The 26,473-nt window shown below is 35.4% G+C and overlaps 1 protein-coding gene across 1 annotated transcript; it reads right to left on the reverse strand.

The window, feature by feature from the left end:
• Positions 1–15,871: 15,871 nt before the first annotated feature.
• On the reverse strand, positions 15,872–17,707 carry LOC120524400 (cilia- and flagella-associated protein 206-like). Its single transcript, XM_039746255.1, has one exon. It carries the CDS (start codon positions 17,705–17,707, stop codon positions 15,872–15,874), a length of 1,836 nt encoding a protein of 611 aa, XP_039602189.1.
• Between the last annotated feature and the right edge of the window lie 8,766 nt (positions 17,708–26,473).

Raw genomic sequence — 26,473 nt, forward strand, 5'->3', positions numbered from 1 at the left:
GTATGCAATAGCAAGATATATTACTTTAGTCGAGTATGCAACCCAATGAAGATCATACCATGTGAAACATAGAGCTGTTAAACAGAGAATGAAGAGCTCCAGCTAAGAATAAAAATTTAAAAATTTTGGGTATGTAATTAGTAGTTCAACTATTAGTTATGTTGTCAGTAGACAGCTTTGAATTTTTTTTGTCACATTTGATTAGAGATGCATTGTGTATTGTGCACTAATAATGCAGTATATATAATATAAATTGTAACTGTGACACATACATGGTCACCTCAAGGCTCCTCAAAGGTATGCATTACCACCCTGGAATGAGAGGGGGTGCTGTCACTAACAGTTCTGTCTCCTCTGAGACTTCAGGTCCAGACAATGTAAAAGCAGATGTCCCCGGAAGGTGCATCGCATTTTAGATCAGAGAGCCTGACAGATTAAAGCAATTTTTTTATTAATGCTTCTAGAGGGTGATTTTGAGGCGATTGTCTACTTTCATTATGTTTTATTGCCATCGAGAGCCTGTTGCTTTAGTTTATGTTCTAATTAATAGGGTTGGCCCGGCTGGCACCCTAGCTTTTTTGGGACTCGTCCTGAACTTGTGACTCTTAAACTATTATATAGTATGTGCAAGCAGGGAAATGAAAAAATGTATATGTTGTAACACTGAAATTATAATATAAAATTTGAATTTATGAGAAAAGTACAACTAAATCTTTGAACATTTACATGGCAACAAGCCAAGTACCATTCCCCAAAATCCAAACAAGCTGCAAATTCTCTTTTGCCCACTAAACATCAATGAATTATTGCATGTTACATGTTGGTAACTGTAACTTGAAGAAATGATGAGAGCTAAATCAGTGTTATGTTCTAATTTGTGGAAAAGCTGAATTAAAAGAATGTGCACATTTATCACTATCACTGTATATGCAGTTGTCAATTAAGCAGCAAACCCACTAAATCTAAAAACAGAAGAAATTAAGCCTGATCTTGTTTTACAAATAACTCTGCAATATTCATTTTCCCCAGTTAACCATCCATTTGTTATATGCACCCTCCTCCCTTTATTGCAATAATCATCCATTAACCATTTCCTTGACCAATAGCTTTGAAAGCACTTATACTGGTGTTCTAATGTTTCTGGCAGAAAGCAGATATGGCAAAATTATTTGGCACCTATATATAGTTATGACAAAATTTAACAGCTGACAGTGTCATAAAATAAAATGCTTCAAATATTGCATTATTTGCTCCTGTTTATTAGGCGTGTATCAATCTGACGCCAGACAGAAACAGCCACTGAGGTAGGAGGAGCATATGCAGCACAGCCCCTCAGCACTTGCTTCCCAGCTGACAACGCTAAGCCACAGGAGTTTAAACTGTAAACTGCAGCTGACAATGCTGAGCGGGGTGCAGACAGAAGGTAGGATAGATTGCCATGATGAGTTTAAATTATTGATGTCTACAAGTCAAGATGCTTGTTTAAAAGGAGACAGAGGTTAAAACATAAGAAGGGAAGTAGAAAAATGAGGAAAAAACAGGCATTGGTATCAAACGTACTAATCAAAGGCAAAGCACAGGAGTTATAACTAGATTCAATAAGGGTACAAGGGTTTAAGGGTAGAGGCCCAAGCCAACTACTGACAGAATTTATTAAAGGTGTACAGCAGCACAGTGGAACCATGATTAACGTAGTTGCTGTGTAACTACTGCTCACAGAGCAAAAAATTCATTTGCCCGCAGGCAATAATAGAGACTGGACTCAACAGCAAATATAAAATATGTAATAAACAGTAACTTTAACATATAATACAAATAACAACAGCCCACCACCAGGGACACGTTTGTACATCCATAAAATATTAAAATTCAATCAATTCAGTTCCAGTTGTTCTCAAACTTTTTTACTGTTCTGCTTTGCAGTTTCTTTTTGAAAAAAGAACCAAAATAATTTTGATTACTAAATTAGTACTTAAAATTTTGCTAAAAATGTAGGCTTTACTATGAAAAAAATCATGTTTTCTTCATGTTCAAATATCCTAAAAAGTAAACGAACCTCTTAACAAATTCAGCAATGTCAAACCAAAACTTGACACTGCAGGTATAATTCTAAATTAAATTTGCAGTAGTTTCTAGACTATTACAAAAATAGATAGCTATATCAGCTTCACTTTTAAACTTTTTAAGAAGGCTTCTGCCTGACATTTATCCAATATTTTACAGTAGAGATGAGACACTATTAAATTAAACAGTGTAAACAATTTTATTTCAGTATGCACTGTCTTAAGACATAAAAATAGTTTGAATTACAGCCCTAATAGTTGTTATTTGTTCCATTAGAAGAAAAACATGGTTTACCGGCAAAAAATTCTAAGTGACGAAATAGGTACAAATTTTGTAACAAAGTGTATGTTACATTTCTAAACAAAATTACACAAAATTTTTTATGAATATTTTAGGAAATTGATCCTTCAACATGAAGAATGACAGAGAGAATCATATGTTAAGTTAGATTAGACACACTTTATTAATCCCATGCATTACATAGTGTAATACATTCTCTCTCTGATTAGTAGACCTCACTGGGGCAACAAATATCATTCTTTGTGTTTTTTCAATAGTGGAAATGTAAAAAGCTAATTTCAACTTAATTTTTGTTATATTTTTTTCTAAATCTGTTACCTGTTGTTTTTTTTTTTTTACAGAAATATTACAAACTTCAGAGACACTACGGACATCAATAGTCCCTAACTCACATTTGATCATTTTAAATAAGGCCAGAAGCTCAGCATACAATTAAACCATACAAGCTCTTAAATTGTATATACTTATCATCAGTTAGCTGGCTGATGATAATTTGTTGGTAAAAGAGATACCACAAAACCAATTATTGCAAATATGAACAGTAATAAGTTGGGAAGTAAGCAAAAAGAGGTGAGGGGAAATTGGATAATCGTGTCGTACACAATTTACCATATTTTAATGAAAATGGACTATTGCTTTTTATGTAGTGTTTTAGCTGACTTGCTAAAGAATTGTTAAAGAAAAAATGTATGAAGACATTTTGAAATAAACTGATGCTCAACAGGGCGGCACAGTGGCGCAGTGGTAGTGCTGCTGCCTCGCAGTAAGGAGACCTGGGTTTACTTCCCGGGTCCTCCCTGCGAGGAGTTTGCATGTTCTCCCCGTGTCTGCGTGGGTTTCCTCTGGGTGCTTCGGTTTCCTCCCACAGTCCCAAGACATGCAGGTTAGGTGGATTGGCAATTCTAAATTGGCCCTAGTGTGTGCTTGGTGTGCTTGTGTGTGTCCTGCGGTGGGTTGGCACCCTGCCCGGGATTGGTTCTTGTGTTGGCTGGGATTGGCTCCAGCAGACCCCTGTGACCCTGTGTTCGGATTCAGCAGGTTAAAAAATGGATGTATGATGCTCAACAGAATCAAGAACACACAACAGCCCAGAAAACATGCATTGTAATCAGGTAAATCCATAATAGGTCTTAAGTTGTTTGCTATATGTGAGTTTCTCATTTTAACTCTCACTCATAATACTGCTGTATATCCAATTTATTTCACAAATAGGAGAGAAAGCACACACTATAACATCATGGAGAGATCAAACAAACTACATAAACTGTTGAAAGTGAGTCGATGAAACTGACTGATTACTAGCAAAATGACATTCAACTGTAAGCAATGAATGTTGTGTTTTCCATTTCCAACTGAAAGATTTTCCACGGTGCACGAATTCTTTTATTTGAAACCAACTGTGTTTGACAAAACACAAATAAATATAGCAATATACTGAAACTTTGCTTCTGATTAGTGCTGTAGGAAGTGGTCATGTTACTAGACACAGTAGGCTTAATAAGCTGCATAGAGAAATACCTTATTTTGAAAAACATGATTATTCTTGTTAGGAAATCTCATAACCATTAAATATTTACAATATATTACTCAGATAATCATATAGTTATTTACCAAATTCAGGTTGTTATAGCCAAGCTTTATTTGCTTTGTTGTTCTTCAGACTAGCAGGATCAAACTACAACCTCAGTGCTTGCTACTCTCTGGTGAGACTGAGAAGCTTCAGATCATTGGCTAATTAAGGATCTTGATATCTCAGGCATTAATGAATTAGCAGTAGCCTTACTCTGTGAAACTTCTACTATACACATTTTCAAAAGGATATTATAATTATTATTATTCTTTACCTGCCAGATGGATTTTTACAGAGTGACTTATAAAAATGCATTATGCTTAAAATTGTAGTGATTTGAAAGTATAAGATTAAAAGGAATAGATGACAAAATTTAAAGTACAACATAAGAAGTTCAGTAACCAGTTTGGGCTCATCTGTACTGCCTTTTGTCATTTTTAGTAGTAGTTTAGTTTCCCTTCATGTTTGCTTTTTTTGTTCTGAAAGGATGTTCTAAAATTAGAGCACACAATGTTCACACTTCTTGTATTGGCACACTCCTGAGGTGCAATATGCAGACAACTAAAACCAGTCAGCTACAGTATATTAAATATTAAAATAGAACTGTATCATTTCCACAACTACACTGAAAAATAACTTGTAATGTAATAAAATGTAATAAATATCAGAGTCATACTGTGCTTACTTTCTGAATGTATTTTTAATTTGACATTTCTGTCAGATGAGAAGGCATGAGTGTTAGGAGGCTGGGCCACCATCCGGTTCTCAAAAATGAATCAATGCTTCACCACAAATAACAAAGCACATATATATGTTTTCCTAAGTTTAACGACAGGGCAGCAGAGCTTCAGACTCCCAAAGGTCAGGTATTTTCTACAAGCTGTTTTTATATTTCTTTGCATGCCTTTCTAGATGTTTCCTGGGTACTCCAATTTTCCTCCAACATGCCAAAGATATTTATTTGCTTTAGGTTAGTTGTTAACTCTAAATTGTTTGGGTAAGAGTAACTGTTGGTTGGAAAAGTGTGCCTTGCAATCAGGTAGTGCTTGGTGAAATAGGAGTTTTGTTTTTTAATGCACCTAGAGTAGGCCATAGCCCTCCATGAACCTAAACTGGATTAAGCGGGCTTGAGAATGGTGGGGTGGATGGACATTTAAATACATCACAGTGCAGGCTTCTCAAAATCAGTTCTTTAAACTGTTTCATTCAAGCAACTTTTTAAAAAAGAAATCTAATTTTATATTTAATGGACTGTAACATTTAATGAGAATGCTGGGGTCTGTTCTCTTTCTACCATATTTGCACAGCTGTTCATTTTACTTTTCCAACAAATATTACACTAGCTTTTTTACTTCCTACTTAACCTTTGCAGTCCATTTAAACTGAATTAATAAAAAAGGATACAATTAGGCATTTTGAATTTTAATAAGCAAGTGAACTAAAAGCAAAATAAAAATATGCAGAGAGTGTGGGAGACTATTAACTATGACTTTGTTTTAAGATAAAATGCTTATACTTTAGGCAATTTAAATATTTTTAAAGTTTTTTTTTCCTAGAAGATACTGATCAGCACTCTCATTTTATTAAATTAATGTATTTGACTCATAAAATGAAGACATTTGCCAGTAATTAAAAGTAATGCTAGAGAGCATTGCTGATTGCTTGCCATTTTTCTTAAAAACAGTAAAGCTTTAGTGATGCAGTGTAAGCTAGCGCTGCCACAGTGAAATCTCAAACATTTGCAGTAACCTCGGAGAGAATTATACAGTAAACAGTAGGCAAGCATTGGCTAAGACTGCATGTAATGGTTTGTCAGCTTACCGGCAGCGAGTAGCTATAGTGAGGGAAAGGCAGATTACCAAGAGTAAAAGTGAAATATTGTAACATTGTAATCAATAATGAATCCTCTTAAATAAATAAACTGTTTCATAATGATTGAACATACATATTTAATTAGTTATTACAATTACATGTAATTAATTGATTTAAAAATCTTTAAATGTTTCTGTAACACAGTCATTTATTTTGCTTCCAGATTTATGCATACAGTTTTCATATGGTGTAACTTTTATCATATACTGTATATTAGAATGCAAGAGTATTTACAAACCAAGAAAGATTATTAAGGACCTTTAGATGTTTTGGGTTCCAGTGTGGTGCTGAGGTGTCACCCGCTACACTCGGGTCCCAATCCAGGCGGTTTGTTGTGTGGTGGGTACAGCAACGCACTATCAGTGCATGGTCCCAATCTCCTCCTCCATTTCCGAAAAGATGCTAAGACTCCATTTTAATAAAACTACTGGGAAATTTTCCACTTTCACATCATTTTCTACTGAAACAAAAGGAATATATTTTGAACACTCCTGAGCAGCAATTTGTGGCATTAAGCACTTACAATCAAGGTTACTTCTATACTTGTCGTTTTTTCCAATATATATCAAGCATATTACATTTTTAGTACTTGTATATGAAACTTCCAGATCATTCATAACACATGTATTATGACTTTTATGGTATACTCCACACAAAAATGATTTTTTTTTTTAATATTATACTTGCATTGGCATAAACTTTACAGGGGAGGAATGATATGACAAAGATTTTCAGTAAACAGAACCAATGTTGGAAAATAGAAAACAATACGAAACATATCCAAGGGAAAAAAATTCTTATGTAACTTATGTTACGTAATTCACATACCTGTTATCCATTCACACAAGCAAAATGTGCAAAATGCATGAATTTTGTGTTAAAATATTATTAATAATTACGGAAAACTCCAACATAAACAGGATTCTGTGCTTTTGACTGGAAGACAGGATTCATGACCAGTGAATAAAGAAAAAAAGTGGATTGTCAATTCATTACAGAAGTACAGAATCACTGGAAAAGTCTTCCCTGTTTATCTGCACTTTACACGTTTTGCACATACAAATGGATATTGGGTGTGTGGATTATGCAACACAAATTATGTGAAATTATTTTTTTCAAGGTTGTTTTTCATTTGACATTGTTCCGCATTGGTCACTATTGTGTTACGTTCAATCAGAATTTTTGTCATGTGCTTTGTCCAAAAAAACATGAGATTCATTTTTTTTCTCAGCCAAACTAAATGGGGTAAGTAACATAATACAACTCATTTTTGGACAGGGAATTCCTATTTAATAATTAATGAACACCAATTTCCCAGAAATAAAGTCCATAATTACAAACTTCAAAAAAAAAAAAACTCAAAATGTTTTTAAAATCCTTCTCTGTGAATTGTGGTATATTTTGAAACTGTCTCACAATACTTGAGAGATTGAATCTTTACTGGATTACCCTACATATAAAGTTCATATGTCTTGAAACTTATATCTGTTTCTGTTTCAATGATTCAACATATTCTCCTGCTTTACAGGTGTGTGTGCACTGTAGGTTCATATCATAGACTGGCATCCTATCCAGAACTTGCTCCATTATTTCCCCTATTGTTACTAGATTGTGATTTTACACTTTGCTGTTATTATATGGAAAGAACAAACTTTAACAATAGATTGCCAAACATTTTGCAATAACTCAAATCTTAATTTGGTACAGTTAAATGCTAATTAACAGGTTTTGTTTTGGCAAAATGAGGAATAATAATGCTTTTCAGGTATTAATTATAGAATTACTGCCTTTTATTCTCAACATGTAATAATACATGGCAAGATAAATAATTATTTTAAGTAGGAATCAGTATCGTTTTTAAGAAACAAATGGATATATTGCCCTTCAAACATTCATTCACCTTCAGAAAAGAGGCTATTACGTTTCTATTCTGATATGGAACTGATTATAATCAGTGGATTGTATTATATGCCCTAAAGCAGAAAAGAATGTGCTGATGAAGGCCATAAAAATAAATGAGGCTTATCACTTCTTGGCATCTCAGACCTCTCTGTGGCTTCCTGAACAAGCTGCAGAGCTAGACAAGGGCTTTGAGATTGTATGTGTTAGATAATGAGAAAAATAAATGCATCCTTAGAAGGAGACTGCAGAAACAATGACCGACATTTATTATCTAGGGCTTTGAGAAATGTTAATTTTTAAGATGGGTGTTTAGAGGTGTAAAAGAGCGCTGATCACATTTAACCCCTACACCACTTTATAAATTGCATTTCGCTATACTGGTGAGTTTCAGATTGTTTAATGGGAGAGCCAAACATTGCTCAGAACTAATTTGTAATTTGTGTGAAAACAAAAAGAGTGCTATAAAATGTTACTGTAAGGGGCTGTTTTTCTCTTTTCACATACTTCATAGCATTTTACAGAGGAAACTTAAAATGCTAAATTCACAAACAAAAATGATGCTTTAACAATTCCCACAAGCACTCCCTACTAATTTTTCTGAAGCCTTGATGTAATGTTGGAATGTTATAATGTCGGATACCATGACAGTGAACTGTCCAGGGTTAGAAGAAAATTAAATTGGCACAAACATTGGATGGGAAAAAAAGTGATAGGCTACAACATAAATAATAATAATTCAAGAAGCTGCATTCAAGAGCCGAAAATTGTCAACACATATTACATGAGTTTAGAAATTCGTCATTGGTATTGAACGATTCTGCAGCAGAAGACCGTAATGCTTTTACTTGAACAAAGCATTAAAACCCTTGACACATTTGAGGAGCTCTTGCCCTTGGAACACCACAGAGCTGCAGTTACTCAAAGGTATTGTAGGCCATGTTTAAGTTTTTTGTTTTTTTTTTATTTACAGGAAATACTCATCCCGTTTGGAAGAACAAGATTTATGTAACTGTATTTGTAATGCTTCATTTTTTGTACAACACAACCACATCAATACCATAGTAACTAATGTTACTAAAGTAGTAATTCTAGAAATGAAACTCAGAAATGGCAAAACAAATCTAACAACACAATAACATGACTGTAACACTGCACTTTCAGTGTATTACTAAAGACTGATTTATTTCAATGTCAAATATTAAAGTCTCCCATATAGGATGACGTTAAATTGATTGATGACACTTCACAATTTGACTCTGGCTTGGTAAACAATTCTATACTGTATGCTTCTTAGTTGAAAAACTTTCTAACATTGTGAATTGAGCAGATGGTGATATTGCGTTTTGTGCATATGCTAGCCTGGACACAGTAAACAGGAATAATGGGCAATGTTTCAAAAGAAGATTATTGTATTCAGATTTTATGAAATTTTGTGATTAAATTGGATTATTTTGTGTACTTTATGGACCTAAATTAAGTTTGTGTTTGTGTAATTTATTTGGCTGCTATGACATGATTATGATTTTAATGTCACTGTTACGGTAGACTGCCAAGTCTACTTCACAACCACCTTTAAAAGAAGCCTGTGGCACATCGTTTTTCATATATCGCTGAGGCAACTAACCCAATTCCTCCAACCAATGAACTAACAGACCTTGGTTTTCTTATGATCATTTTACCTCAAACAAAAGCAGAGTGGTTGTTGCTATTGCCATTTTCGAACTAAAATAACTGCAGTAATGGCGTGCAATGGAGACATTATAGGAAATCAGTTAAGATGTAAGCAAAAATGTCATCGGGCAGCAGTTAAAACATTACATTCTGAAAAATCAATTCAAACCAGCCAGAAGGCTAATCCAAATTCCAACTCAGGAAACCGTTTGCAAATCATAGGGTTGTGGTCAGTGTTTGGGCAAGAGAGTGGTAGCAGGTTGGTCAGTGGGGCGGGGTCTATCTTCCCAGAATTTGGACCTCTGCGTTAGCAAAATACAGTGCTGTCTGATGTGAAGAACCATGTCTACATATGCACAAAAAGATACCTAAACATAGAAATATCTTTGGTTGAATTTCCCATTTACAAGAATAATGTTGTTTTGCAATCTCTCAAACCAATAAGCTAACACTACAGTTTTAAAGTCCAGTGCTAGAGGCCACCAGTAGCTCCAGGTTTCCATCCCAACCAACTTCTTCTTTTAATTAGACTTCTGCCTTTAATTAATCAAGCTGCTACTTTCCAGTTGCTATATTTTTTGTGTAACTTCAGAAAATTCAGAACTGGGTATGCAAAATGTTATTGGAATACAGTAAAATTCTTACTTGCTTCTCTACTCCACTCTTTGCAACTTATTATTACAATTCCATTAAAGGAACAACCGCTAGTATAAAAAAGCTGAATTAATACAAAAATTACAAAAGACAGTTAAGAACATACAAAATGGTAAAAATAGCAATATTTCTATATTCCTTATAAATGTAAGTGTCATGTTATCAATCTGTTCTGAATGCAGAATACACAAGAGAACTTCATTAGTTTGCACGTATACAATACTGGTTTCATTCATATGAATTATATTGGTTCGTGTCCGTATATTATTGGTTTGTGCATGAACTATATCCGTTTGTATATGCATAGCACTGGTTTACATATGAACTATATTGATTTGTATGTGTATATCACTGGTTCCACTGATTTGTTATTGGTTTATGTATGGACTATATTGGCATGCATTCTGTGTCAGTCTAACAATGGATTTGTGTATGGACTATATTGGTTTCATGCACGTCTTAAACTAGTTTCATGTGGGTAACATGTTGGTTTTGCGCTTGAACTCTAATAGTTTTATATGTGTAACATGTTGTTTTCTCGTACAAAACATACTGGTTATGCGTGTGCACCCTATTGCAGCTTTGTGTATGAACTATATCAGTTCTGTGTTTGAATTATATAGGCTGGTCATGTGATCTTCAGTGGAAATGGGAAGGGTAAGAAACAGGAACTCAAGGGCCAGTAGTGTCATTGAGTGTGGAGAAGAGTAGTGGGTTAGGAGAGGAAACAGTGCAATATTTTTTTTCCTCACAATACGTTTGTGTAAGGACTATTTAACAGAATCTGCCCTTGAGGCACAAGGCTGAAGTTAGGTACATATTCGGTTGTCTTCTTATTTGCTCCCAGCTACATGCTTGCTTGCAACCTGCGAGTGTACTTTTTCACATCGTTTTTGCAAACCAGTTACTTGTTGTAAAGGCAAAATATTCTACATTTACTACTGACACCTTTATCCAACATAACATTTTCAATTTCATTACTTACATTCAATTATACAACTGATTATTTACCTAGTCCTATTATAGAAATTTAAAAAAATTTTTTTTTTTTTTACAAAACATTCACTTTTTAAAATAAAACTGTCAACACTTTTGTTAAGCGAATATACCGGTAAGTTCTACACTTCTTGGTTACATTTTACAGAATTGGTTCACAGCCTCTTGCACTTCTACAGGAGTTTGTCCGCACATGTGATATACAACATAAGCTGTTTATAAGCCTTCTGATTGCTCTGCTTTCACAGTAACAGCTATTTTGCTTCCTTTTGTCTGGCAACACACCATCAGACTTGAACAGTTTAAAAATGCTTGAGGAAAAAAAGAAGCAAAGTTTGGGAATATTGAAACTAGGGTAAGATTTCCAACCAACTGTGAACTTTCACACTAGAGGTGCACTGTTGGAAAAATCAACTAAATGTCCCAGGGGATTTCTGCAAATTAATAGGCTATTGCTTATTTACAGCAGCAATTAACTTAAAATAAAGAATCACAGAAAGCATAGTTTTCATGTTTTATTTTCGGCACAATACCTGAAGACACACACTTACCTTTCATGAAGAAGTACATTTATCATGTTTTGTTTTGGGGTTTTTTTTGTGAAGCTTTTTAAGTGTTCTCCATGGCCATATTGCCATGAAATCAGTGCAGTTTTAGGATGGAAACGTATAAATGCGGATAGATAAACAAGCATCAAACAGTGATGGTGGAGGGTAGAGTGAGAATCTGTTGTTGTTTAAGTTTATGCAATCAGTCATAAGGTATTTGTAATATATTTGTGCAGTTTCAAAAGAAGAAAACAGATGTTAAACTGTTAGCTAGGTACAGTATGTGATGCAGTGAATGTGATGCATTAACTGTAAAGTTTATGCCATGTAAAATATGGAAATTTTATACACTAACAATACACTGAGCTCATCCTAACCACATTAATCCGTAACACTAACCTCTGTCCTAAAGCTGTAGTGACCTCCTCTGCTGTGGTTCTGCAAGTAGATATTGCTCTTGGTACATTGTGCCTGGGATTAGGATGGAGTGCTTGGCCTTTCATGACACCCTGCCTTCCACTATACAGGCCTGAAGTCGTAAAATAACTGAATTCTATTACTTGTGATATTATTATGTATGGCTCACACAACAAAAAACCATAAGCCTTATTGTTCACAAAGAACTGACAGGAGGAAAGGTAGGCTGTGCCTCTTTTATAGCAGTAGAATGATGAAATAACTCGCCAAACCTGCTGCTGTTTCATTTTCCAATGAGGCGTTGCTCAATAGAACTTTAATAGTGACAAATTTATTCAAACCTGAGACTTGGACAGAATTACAGTTTACTTCTTTTGGTGCCAGCATAGTCTTACCCCTCCTATATGTCAAACCATTCCAGAAACTCTTTTTAAGAACTAGTGTCAAGGGAAACAGGGAAGAAATGGGCCTTCAGTCACAAGAGTGGGTCATAAACAATTACTTAAAGATAAAAAATGAGTGTTATTTCTTGTTTTCTTGCTCTAGCATTTTTGTTGTTAGTTTCCAGTATGTTTCTTATAACATCACATTGTAAAGGGCTAATTTGACCCTTTCAACTCACTGATACTAGAATATGGTTGATCTTCTCATGAACACATAAAGGATTGAATGAATTTTGAGAAAAATCTACAGAAGAAGGTTTTTCATGGTATGCAACATACTTGTGTTCCCATATTTAAAGACTAAATGAACATTTAGTTAATTACAATTTGCATAGTCTTCCATTTGAGTTCTGCTTAAATTTGCTATGGGAACACATTTATATGAATAGCTTTTTTACAGACATGTTAATGTTCATTTGTTTACAGAGTATTGCCTGAAGGTGGATTTGATTTCTTTTTTTCCTTCAATTAGACATGTGTGTCAGCAGCACCATTGTTTGTAAATGATTGTTGCTACTAATATGGATTGAAATTCCCTGCTGAAGGCCATGTAGTATATTATACACTGTTATCTTACATGGATGATTGTTAAATTTTACCTGGAGTCCTCTAAAACAAATATATGCAAAGAAAAGAAATAATTTGACCTTCCAAATCATATATTCTTTGGGATGTATTTAACTATTTAATAGATTTAAGTATTGTATTTCAATGTATATTTCTTAATACTATTTACTTGCTTTATTTTATTGTGTACATCACTCCTAATGGATCAAAACTTTTGATATCTTATTTTTAATTAGGAATATCATATATAAATCTAATGCACTCTAAACAATAAAACAGTATAATTTAAGATTACATGGTGTTGTTTACAAGGAATTTTAAGCTTGCACTTTCACTCATTGGATGAATGGAAAAAATATAATGAAATCTTAGGCCAAGGAGCAAGATAGAGTCAAGAAAATAACTAAATTTACAAGATACAGCATACACATACCAAAACCAGCCAATCCACCTAACCTGCATGTCTTTGGACTGTGGGAGGAAACCCACGGGGAGAAGATGCAAACTCCATGCAGGGAGGACCTGGGAAGCGAACCCAGGTCTCCTAATTGCGAGGCAGCAGTGCTACCACTGCGCCACCGTGCCGCCCACTTAGGGTAGTAAAGTTAGTTTAATTCTGGCTTTATATACTTTATATATAGTGATGGACGGCAGGGACTTGCAATACACCCTAGGTAAAAAAGGAGATCCTAGGAGAAAAGCAGGATTCTCCTAATATTGTAGCGCATAGAGTGATGAGCTCACAGGCGGTGGAAGGATCTTCTCCACGGGGGCAGGGATACAGTCCACCCTCAGCTGGCCGAGGGATGGAGCAGGCTATCCCAGCCTGCTTCCAAACCCACAGGGTGCAAACATCAGGAGGGATGAGACTGTGCTACGAATGTCACTGGCCAGGCCATTTTTGGAAACAATGTCCATGAAGAACCGGGAAGATTAAGGAGAAGCAATGGCACAGTATCTCCCCACGGTTCTCCTGTTCTTGTATTTCAGGACAAAGCAGTTGACCAGCCAATGTGGACACCCCCTCCTGGGAAAGGAATACCCTCGTGGGACTGGATTCTTTGCCATACAGTGCTCAGCTGAGAGAGGGGCAATGTGATGGATAGCAGGCAGCTCAACCCGGCTGGGATGCCCAAAGAGTGGAAAGATGGGGAAGGCAGCTACTTTGGGACACTGCCTCCTCCAGAATGCTAGATGGCAGCTTCCCTGGACTGTAGCGGTACCCCAGATTCCTGCAGGGTACCATGGGACATGGAGTTCGCTTATACAGCCCTGCTGGGTACCGTGGGTGCTACCAGGGGATGCTGTGAGACTAGGATGGGAGGCAAAGTGCTCGCCTAGCCCGCAATTACTAGAAGGTCATGAGAACGGAAGCCCAGAATTACTTCCAGGCTAAAGAAAAACTTAAGTTCTCTATCCGACCTGTAAATGCTGGCAAGTTACAGGGTTGGACACTATTTGTAGGACTGCTGGGAACCCACCCGGTGAGCCAGAGTCGGATGGAGGTGGAAGAAGCTTGCTGGCAGGTGTGGAGGATAGATTGAGCGAGAGAGAGAAGAATATTGTGTTTGTGATTTATTTGTGGCTGTGGTGCTTGGAGGGCACTGCAAAAAGAAATAAATCACTAAAACAATTTCTTGGTGCTTTTACCCGAGTATCTGTCTGTTAGGTCTAAGGGGCAACAGTGACCCCTAGCACTCACAATATACTGTATATATATATATGTGAATTTCCCCTTGGGATTAATAAAGTATGTGTCTATCTATCATATATATATGTATGTGTGTGTGTGTATTTTATGACTTTAAATATGACTCATCCAAAAATTAAGGGACCAAAAAATTAATCTTAGGTTCCACAGTGTGTAATACTTATGAGAAAATATTTTGTGCCAGTGCAGGAGGATAGGCTGTAATACTTGTAAAGTGGCAAAAATGGCAAAATTGAACAGAGCGAATTTAGCAATTTTACTGTAAAGGTGATCATTTAAAGTGTTACTTAAAGACAAAAACTTGGGTAAATGTATTCTGTTTGCAAATGACAAAGGGCAGAAATAATAATGCATAAAAGGTGCTATTAAAAATTCAATACCTGACAATCATTAGTTAGCTTAAACCATTTTTGTTAAAACAAAATCCTAACTAAATATGCTATAATGCTCAACTTTGTACATCTTAAAGTAGGTTGATCAATCTAGTACTTTATTTTTTAATCTGATAATGTGCATTGTGAGAAGAATTTGATCCCTTAAAAGTGGATTCATAATATTATACAAATTACTTAATCAATGTGTATTTACTTCTGTTTGCACTTTCTCAAAGAAGGTTTATTATTGAAATTTAAATAACTCCATTAGTTTTCCTAAAACATTAAATCTCTTTCCATTTTGAACTGTTGATAAGTTAGAGTTAATTCTGCCCTAAAAAGTAGTATTTTGCCTTTGGCAAAGTATTTTTTATTGGCATTAAAGTATCAATACAATACACACATTATTGTCCATACACACATTATTATCATGGTAGATATGAATTTGCTGAATCATTTCAAACATCTCCTTTTTCATCTTGGACACTTATCTAAAAAGTATACACTTTAAATTGCACAGAGTGATGGAGAATATTTATTAAATCATAACATTTAAAAGGTCATACTTGAAAGATGAAAGGATACCAAATAGCTCTCCGTCTAAACTGTGCATATCCTCCAACACAATAGTTCTTTCTGTCTCTTAGCCTGGACATTTCTAAACATTTAACATTTCTGTGCAAGTGGAGTCCATGTGTGAGGTATTCAGATTATGGTATGTATTATATAACAATCCAACTTTGTTCTTCTGACATAGTCTCCCCATAAGCTTGGTGGTAATATTATGTTAAAAAGCCATGACGGATAACCTGAATCTTAGGTACATTAGTTGTATTAATTTTTTTGGTTTGAGAAGCTTTCTGTTTTGGTAAGTACACCTGAGATATGTTCTCTCTCCTTAGATGGCTAAGTTTTGTTTGCATTGAATGAGTTACTTTATTCCGTAGATTTGCCAGTTTAATAGCTTTTCTTCTGAGTTCCCATTCATTCCATTCATAGGACTTAACAATATGTGATGGCAATAGGTGGGTTTCTGTTTGTGCACTGATGTCACTTGTTGTACCAAGTCTCACTATACCTTTCTCTTTATTTGTAGTAGTACTACTAGTTATGGTAGCAGTCCCTGTATAAGGAGTAATTGGTTCAAACTGATGCAGAAGTTCCAACAGTTGAATAAGCTCAGCATGTCGTTTTGCCATCTCTATTACTAGCCAGATATATTTATCTGGGTTTTCAGCAAAGGTCTTGGCTGCTTTCTTTGAGCTGAAGCTGTAATATTTTTCATTGTGTTTCAAAATTCCTATTTTAGGATTTCCCATCAACAGGAGACCATTTTTGTCAACAAGAGTGTATGCACAGATTCCCCCAAACTGAAGTGGCAGGGCATCAAAATTATGTGTAGTCTCAGGAAACAGCCAATTATGGTCTTTATACTCACTAGGGTCAATCTGGTCACTTGAGGTCTCCTCTATTCTCTGCTCAGTTGTTTTTACATCTAGATTTTCAAGTAAGGGTCCTAGTGTGTTGTCTGAGAAGATTTGCACATGGGAAGAGAGATATGGCTTCAGACTAGTGGCTATATTGTTAAAAACTGAGAGTAGCACTATCTCACCTTGAAATCCATACCATAGGCGTGACAGAGCTATAAAATGGGGATAGACATCTGCTGTAGGAACTGCAATTTTATCCTGAACTATTGATTTTAACTCTTCCATTTGCTGCCCAAATTTTTGCTGCAGGAATTCCACCTGCTGAGCACATGTGATTATTTCAGACATTATCAGGCGTAAAAAAACAATATGCTGTTGAATGTTATAAAGGGCTTCTTTCAGGAGGTCCGCATACACATGTAAATCTTTATTCACATCGCCATTTTCAAGTTTCTCAAGGATGGTGGTATACCGTTCAGCTATATTCAGGGAAAGTTCCATTTCTGCTTCATGCTGGTTGCTGGTAGTAGGGATGTCATTGTTTAATATTGCTGGTAGGTTATCAATACTTTCTCCGCCTTTTCCAACATCCTTATTATACAGTCGTATCCCAGTAACAATCATAGTAAGCTCTCTGAGCTGCTGTTCCTTATCCTTTTTTTTGAGGGACAAAAAACTTGCCAGCATAGACCGGGGAAATACACTCTGTAGGGCAACAGTTGCTTCTACCACTGTATCAATGTCATTTGAAGCTCCCAGGCCTGAACATAGAAGAACGAAACTGACAATTTTATGATAGATGGCCTCAAGTTCCTGTCTGTTTTTGGCATGGATGTCTGTTATGTCTCGACTCACAGGTGATAAATTGGACTCCAGCACAATGTGGTGTTCATTTAAATATTCATTTCTACCTGCATAGTTCATGTCAAAGTAAATCTGCATTTTGATTGTATTTAGTGATGGGCTGTTTTGGTCCAGCAGTCTGTCCACACAGATGTTGATAAGGGTTTGAATATCATACTTTGTAAGCTTTTTGACAACATGAAACTCATTTCTTGGATCCAAAACAACAGCTTTTACAATAAAAGCAACCAGAGTTTCAGAAACCTGTTGTCCTTTATTAGCACATGCCTCAATAATTTCATGGATAATAACCTTAATGATATTTTTGGCATGAAAATGTGACATCTTGAAAATGAATCTTCTCACTGGCACAGTTTTGAAGTAACTGAAGATTCCCTAGTGGATATACAAAGACACAGTCCCTACTTGACATTTCATGCAGTAGACCCACATTCTTTGTTTCAAGATTATGCCATCTGATGCATTTGTTGCAACACTGGGATAGGACAGTGTTTGTCCCCTGTAGGCAAGGTGAGTTGTTGACAAAATCACAAAATATAGAAGAAGAGACTTCGGTGTGGGTTATAAATGAAGCAGTTATGTTAATCTTCGGGTGTTTTTCCTTTAGAATGTTAACTCACTATAAACCTGCATCAAATCAAAAAAGCAGTATACTCAAGATAACAGATTTCTAATATTCTTCTAATAAATTTTGAAAGAGCACCAGTAGAATATAACAAATATGTTACATTCTTTGAAATTGTATTTTGTATACAAACACTAAAATAAGCTACAAGTCAAACAGACTACAAAACTTACCAATGCCATTCAGTCAAATCCTCTGAAATTTAAGAAGCAGAAGATGGACAACAGACATGCCTGCTTTGTGAAGCTGGTAGTTACCAACTATGAAGTGTCAACAGGGGGTAAAAAGCAGCCCTTACCTTGGTTATTAAATTATAAATGCACATTTTTTTACATGAATAATTGCTGTTGCAAAAAAAAAAAAATGACCATGATCCATTAATTAAAACTTGAAATTTCCCACTTTCATCTCCTGATTATAATTGATAGGTCTGGCTTCCCCTACATTTAGTTACTCATATTTCCTACTCTGTACATGTCCTTGTGAAACAAAGCCTGATGGAACTCATCAGAAGTTAATATTATGCAAATTTCCTCACATATTCATTTTGTTGGGGTATTCTAGGTTACTGACTGCAGGTTTTATTTTGCAAAATTGATAAGTTTGCACTAACAGACAGAAAATGTCACATACTCCGAAAAAAAAAAACTTTTTCACTGAGCAGTTTTTCAAAGATAATTCTATAATTATAGCTGCCTTCTCCAAAAGGCTTTGCTACATATTTGTTCTTGGCTCTAAAAAGCCACAAAAATACTCTTATGGACCTTCCCTGCAGTGCCCCAAATAATCGCTCATGGACAGTACAGTTATTCAATTAAGCAATTATTTCTCATCAAAGCACTACAGATCCACAATTACGAGCAATTTTCTATACAAATCTGACTGTACAAAATATTGAAAAGATGGACATTTTCTGCAAAAAACATATTAACCACCTCTCACAGTAGTTGAGAGCTTTTGTGAGGATTGCAATTAATTTCCAGAAAGAATAGTCACAACAAACAAAATAATTTGAAGCATTTTAAAAAGTCTTTCTTTACAGCTTTTATAAAATAAATAAAAATGATATATGGATATCCAAAGAAGCAATTACATTTTTGTTTCTCTTTATATGCATACAAAGGTAAAAAATAAAAATGTGTTATATATAATTCCAAAGGAGTATATACATATTGAGCAGCTCATAAATTAAAAGTTGAATAAAATAAATAACACTTCTTGTACTGCATTCATTATTTCTATAAATGTAGACAAAATCCATTTAAAATGCCTAATTAGTGCATTTAATTAATTCCTTTAGTTGTTTATCATGACAACATTTACTAGTGTGTCATTTAAAGGTGTAGACCTGCACTGCATTTCTTGCTTACTGAATACAATCTTCCTTTGCAGGTACCAGTCATTCTCGGTATGGGAAATGGCATTTTTAAGAGGACAGATGTTTCATATCTTTCCCAAAAAAATAAATGGGAAACCAAGAAGACATCTGAGTTAATCAGCGAAATTACAAGACTAGATCTAGCATACATCAGATCTCCAAATAAGGCATTTTATAGGAAAAGGAAAAGATAGGTTTTACAATCAGAATTTAATCTCTTGACTACTAAAGAAACGGAAGAACTGATCTTTAAATTGTGACATCATTAGATAGATAGATAGATAGATAGATAGATAGATAGATAGATAGATAGATAGATAGATAGATAGATAGATAGATAGATAGATAGATAGATAGATAGATACTTTATTAATCCCAAGGGGAAATTCACATAATCCAGCAGCAGTATACTGATACAAAGAAACAATATTAAATTAGTAATAGTAATAGTAAATAGTAATAAAAATGAAAAGAATTAAAATAAAATTAATGTTCGCATTTACTCCCCCGGGTGGAATTGAAGAGTCGCATAGTGTGGGGGAGGAACGATCTCCTCAGTCTGTCAGTGGAGCAGGACAGTGACAGCAGTCTGTCACTGAAGCTACTCCTCTGCCTGGAGATGATCCTGTTAAGTGGATGCAGTGGATTCTTCATGATTGACAGGAGTTTGCTTAGTGCCCGTCGCTCTACCACAGATGTTAAACTGTCCAACTTTAATCCTACAATGGAGCCTGCCTTCTTAACAAGTTTGTCCAGGTGTGAGGCGTCTTTCATCTTTATGCTGCCACCCCAGCACACCACCGCGTAGAAGAGGGCACTCGCCACAACCGTCTGGTAGAACATCTGCAGCATCTTACTCCTCAGACAAAATTCTGTAGGTGCGTGCACGTGTATTAAAATTCATGTTCATTGGGATTTATAAGGGGAAGTGCATGGATCTTGACTTACGCATGGTTCTATGCATCATGATTTTTTTGTGCACACGCACATTTTTGTTTTTGTGCATATGCCATGTTTTAGTGTGAATTCTACATACAGCATTACACATGAAGCCACATGGTCACTAACACAAATCGATGAATATACACAAGCCTGGTCTGTAATAGAAACACAATCTTGCAGCACGTCTTTATATTCTCTGCTCTATGCCCCGATTAATACAAATTATCGTCAATACACTAATAACTCAATTACCCTTCATTTTCTCAGGAACCAATGTCGGAAGCACTTTAAGACAGAGAAGCTTTTATCTATTGCACCTCTGCATGACAACCACCTTTTTCCACCTTCACAAACATATACTGTAGAATATTTAAAGTATGGAAAATGCCTGGGATTAAAACAGTCAGAGACTTGGGCAGGTTGGATAATGAATGGATGGATAGACTTGTACATAGATAATGTCTTCAGATCCTACCAACAGTTTTGCTTCAAATTTAACTTCTCATCAACAAAATTCTTCCACTACTTTCAAGCTAGAAGCTTTGCTAAACAAAACCTGCCCATTTTTCCTCACCTCCTACCTAGTTCTATTCCAGAAGAAATATTGATCAGTCTTTAAGACTCAGATAGCATCTCTACAATTTATAAAAAATATTTTGAAGTCCCTTCATTTCAAAGACCCCAGGGTACATTGGGGAAAGGATGTGTCACTTAATATTTCAGAAAAGGAGTGCAAGAAAGCCATGCACAGAATAGACTCTAGCTCTATATGAGCAACATATCCGATCATTCAACTTAAGATCTTTTATCAAGCACATTTATTTCATTTGAAATTGTTCAAAATGTTTCCAGGGCAAGGTGTGAATGTTGCAGTCTATCTTCAACCTCACTGGGCCACATGTTTTGGGTGTCCACCAAATTAACAACATTTTGGACAAAAATCTTTGCATGCTTATCAGACAGCTTTGGTGTCACCATCATTTCAAACCCATTAACAGCTGTGTTTGGTGTAGTCCCAGACAGGCTTAAAGTGGAGAAGGACAAACAAACTGCAATTTCCTTTACTACACTGCTAGCACTTAGACTTATCTTGCTGAACTGGAAGAATCCCACCCCACCACTTTCACGTCAGTGGGTGATTGATGTTCTATACTATTTGAAATTGGAAAAAATTAATTCTCACATAAAAGATCCGTTCAAAACTTTTTTTGAAATGTTGGAGGGTTTAATCAACATTTTAGAAAAAGCTTCCATTTTGGGGGAAAGGATACTCTTCCTTTCTTGTTGCTTTTAAAGAATTGCTTTGGTTGTTAGCTCTCTTCCCTTTGGGTGGGGGTGAATTTTGCTTTGTTAAGTTCGACTTGATTGTATGGAATGTTATCTGCTTCTGATTAAAATCAATAAAAATACAAAAGTACTATTAACTAACTACTTTTCTGTATACTATACTTTTTTTAACAAGGGCTGTTTATTAGTAGATTAGATTAGATAAACCTTCAGAGTGACATAGTGGTTGTGGCTTTGGAGTTTGCACTTCAAACCATGAGGCTGTGGATTCAGATCCTGGAACTGACACTGTGTGAATATGAATAGGTCATTTCACCTGCCTGTATTCCAACTGGAAAAATGAAAGAAATGTAAAAAATTATATCTGAAATGGTGTAGGTCACCTTGGATAAAGGTGTCAGTCAAATAATAAGTCTCCCTCTTCCTTTGGCTGCTCTGATTTAGGGATCCCCACAGCAGATCATTCATCTCCATCTCAATTTTACATCATTTTGTGCTACAACAACTGCCTTCATGTCCTCCCTCACCACATACATAAAAACCTTTGGCCTTCCCCTTGACTGGCAGTTCCACCCTCAATATTTTCCGATGTACCGCTCATCTCTCCTCTGTATGTGTTCAGGCCATCTCAATCTAGCTTCTCTCACTTGGTCACCAAACTGTTGTACCTGTGTTGTCCCTCTAATATACTAATTTCTAATCTTGTCCACCCTTATTACTCTGAAGTCAAATAATAAGTAATCCACCTTAATGAAAGAATGTTTCTGTGTATCTGTCCAGTTGCTATGTCCATGTCATTTAAAAAGATCACAAACATTTTTAGTAATAAAATGCATTGCATTTACCATTTTAATAGATGGAGCATCACAAACATTAACACTGCTTTTACGAATCCCATACCAAATGGCATATAACAGAGACATATACTTTGCATGGTGCACTGCAAACATTAACGCTGAGGTCTATGCTGATTATTTAGATTTCAAACCATCTTTGATGTGTAGCACAGTTAGTAATAATAATATTAGGTCACTGGCGCTTACTCTTCAGAATGATATATACCCACGAGTAAAATATTCCTACAGTAAATCAATTCCTTCTTTTCCTATTGACTTGGGTTTTGTTGATGGTCATTGCAACACACAATTTTACAGGGAAGTGCATTCTTTTCAGTAGGAATAATGTACAATTTTAGTTTATATTATTTTCATTATTAGATGTTTAAAATTTTTCAATTATTTCCATTGTTTTTTCAAGTATTTCTTTTTCTGTTTTTTGTCAATTTTATGTGGCACCTCTTTAAAGTCTGCTGAGATGGTTGTATATGTAAAGAATTTTGGACAGCGGAGTCGGGAAGTTTTATATCCCTTTTCAAAGACGTGCATGTAAATGTATACAATTTCAGAGTGTGGGGTTGGGGGGTCCCTTTTCAAAGTCCATTGATGTGAATGTATATTACAGTGTTGTAGTTTATGGGAGATACATTAAGTTTAAACATGAAGCATTCATTCTGGTTTGTCTTGGACAAGAATACATCACTTTTGCCTCAACTTCTCCCTCCCTCCTTCCCTTTTTCCTTCTAGCGAAGCAGCACCTGCATTTGCAGCCATAATGTCTGGTACCCTTACTAGAGATTTATTGCAGACTGGCAAAACTATACACATACAACGTGATCACATTTTTGTTTTCCTGTCCAGGACAGCTCCTCCTCTTTTTCAGTTATCTGTCTACTCTGCTGTTAGTGTTGCAGTTGGCTCAGCGCCTCAATTGCCTCTCTCCGTCCTTTGTTTGCATAAAGCCACCACTTAGTGCAGCGAAGAGCATGTGGGTTAGCATATTATTAATAAATATCTACAAATAAAAAAGAAAAAACATGTGTTGGCTAAATTTCTTTTTTCTATGATGTCACCAAATTTCAATCAAATCATTCAAAACTTTTTTGAGATTTTGGGATATACAAAAGGGCGTTTCTTGGCAGGTGCTTACTGTCCTAGATGTACAATCTGCTTAAATTTCAGCTTTTTAAATAAACAGGAAATAGTGTTTTTGTTGATGAGTAAGTCAACTTTGTATTTTATATACTCTGTATATATTGAATCATATAATTTTACCAAAACAGTTTTTTTCTAGTATACTGTATGCAAAATACAGCTTCACTGATACTTCTTCAGTCTATTATGTACTATTTAGAATAATATGTTCATAAATCATTTTATATCATATCATACTACAGTATGATGGCAGTGATCCATGTATGCCTCATGAATTCAGATTGTGTGCTTTTGAAATTAACACCCAGTGGTTGTCTTTCTCCTCATTATGATATGGCTTTTTCTCCAGGTACCCTAACTCACACCTTCCTAATGATGTACAAGTTAGATTAGCAGTCAATTCTAAATTGTTCCTATTTCAGGACAATATACATTTGAGTGTGTATAAGAGGTTCTCCATGATGGTCTGGTGTCTGGTGTCATGTCCTGGATTAGGTCCTTGTGCCCAATGGTACTACGTTGTATGATAAGAACTGGCATCCCTATGAAGGGTTTAGGAATGAAACTGAAACTTGAATAAAGGTGTGTAAATTTTGATATCTACAATATCAAATGTATATACACAGTATACTAATAAAACATATTCCCAATACATAGAGATGCTATAGTTATGTGGTTGGAAAACTATACTTATGGGAATGAAATAAACATTTTAGAATAGTTTTACAGAATCTTTAAAAATATCAAAATATATTTTAAGTTTTTTTTTTAAAGAATATTTCTCCTAATATAATATCTAAAAATATTAAATAATAAATAATAGTAAATAATATATAACATATATAATATTACAATGTACTTAATATCTGCATGAGGGTGAACATATGTCTTATTTCATCACAATTTACCACAAGTGGCGTACACTGAGCAAGCATGGGAACAAAAAAGAGACTGGTTAGCACACCACAAATCTTCATAGAAATGCTGCAGAAAGTAGAGGTGAGCCCTCTTAATTATATGATTAATTTTTTAAAATTTTAATAAAACTGTTTTCTGGCCATGCTTCAGTTAATTTTTTTGCCTCATTGGGCAATGTGCTTAGGCTAACCTCTATCATCTCAAGCATGTGTTTGTGTGCATGGTCAATCTCTTAAATCGTTTCTCCAGAAGAATGCAGTTGGTGCACAATTAAAGAAACTATACAGCTTTTAAAATTCAATGCTAAACTCAACAGGCTGTGGTCATATACCACAAATGCATAAATGAGAATAAGTAAAATCAATTTAAAAATCATGTTCAAGCAAATTTAAATTAAAGGGAGTGATGAAAAGCTGATGTACAAAATGCATGCTGTTAATGAGTGGTTATGAGGAAATACTTTAATATGTCATGCAACAGCTTCCCTATTAATTTATTCACTGGGAGATAGCTGAAAATAATGTGCACATTTCATTATTGTGCTTCAAAAGTACAGCAGTAGGAGTGTCACTTTGATTTGAGCCTTATTTTTCAACAGCTACCATGGTGGCACTAGTTTGTGCTTTGTAATTTCAAACCTCCTCTTGTTTTTTAACTTGATTTTGTGATTGTGGCAGAGGTCAGCAATATAATTAGAATGGAAATTAACACTTTTCTGTAGATATGGGAGTAACCCAGTTTAATATAATTGATATTTGCTAGAAATTGTGTCTTATACAAAAATAACTGAGAATCTTAGGTAGTTTATTCACTACTCACAAGCTGACAATGTGCAGAACCAAATCAGAAATCATATTATGATGTTGAGTTTGATAGCGCACCATAAATCACAGAAGGTTTTACTTAAGTTACAGTATGTAATCTGATCTCGCATTTAGATTATTGTATGCATTTATACATTTATTTTACATATATTTATTTGGCCGATGCCTTTATCAAAAGCAATTTACAACATTTGAGATACAATTGGTTTACTTTCTTTTTTTTTCCCCAATTGAAGCACAAGCGAGTTAAGTGACTTGCTCAAGGTCACACATAGTCAGTGGTGGAATTTAAACCCACAACCTTGTTATAGTCACAAGAGGAACTACAAAAAAATCCAAAAAGGACTAGCAGGCTATAAGTAATGCATTATGAAGAAAGGCCTGAAGGTGTTGAATGTTTTCACATACATTCATATTGTGAGACCCTTTGAGACCTTTTCCATTGACAAAACACAGATGACCTTTCCTTTGAGGGTTGCTTTTCCACTGCTGAGGCAACCACAGCGCTATTGAGACAACTACGTGTCCACAGGCTCACTGCGTAATGCGTCTGTTGATCGATGGCTAATGCGGGGAACACTTTAACTCAGCCACTGACCTGGCCCGCTCTTTTCTTTTTTGTCTTCCCCTCCTCAATGATGACCCGGCCCCAGCCACTGGACCCGCCTTAAAAGGAGGACTTTCTGCTTCAGAACTGAAGAAGGGAGCCAAGGCAGGAAGACTGATAACATTGCTGTGTATTTGCTACATCTGTATGTACTAAAGTGGTAGCTCGCAGTTCAATAAATACCCTGGCTGTTCCTGTTTTCACTAAACTAAAGCTGGTATTTATTCATTTTTTTAATTTTTAATACTTTCTTGTTTTGCTCATCAGATAGGCACACCTGACAGCCAAAAGAAATCCCCATGCAAGCACCCCTCAAATCAGCTAATTATGCAAATCTGTAGAACACCAACTCACTTCTCCTGCTGATTCACATCATGCCAGGTAAACTGATTGATCTTTATAACTGTAAAAACAAAAAATACAAGTAAGCAAGGAAGACAAAAATTTACAGAAATTAATTAAAGATCAAAGTATCTCTCTAGACATGGCTTTGTAAGCCATCATACATGTGTTCAATA

This window comes from Polypterus senegalus, chromosome 2 (assembly GCF_016835505.1).
Source record: "Polypterus senegalus isolate Bchr_013 chromosome 2, ASM1683550v1, whole genome shotgun sequence".
NCBI classification, from domain to species: domain Eukaryota; kingdom Metazoa; phylum Chordata; class Cladistia; order Polypteriformes; family Polypteridae; genus Polypterus; species Polypterus senegalus.

Coding starts and splice junctions, on each gene's coding strand:
- LOC120524400 (XM_039746255.1), bottom strand. CDS start 17,707: ATGTCACATTTTCATGCCAAAAATATCATTAAGGTTATTATCCATGAA.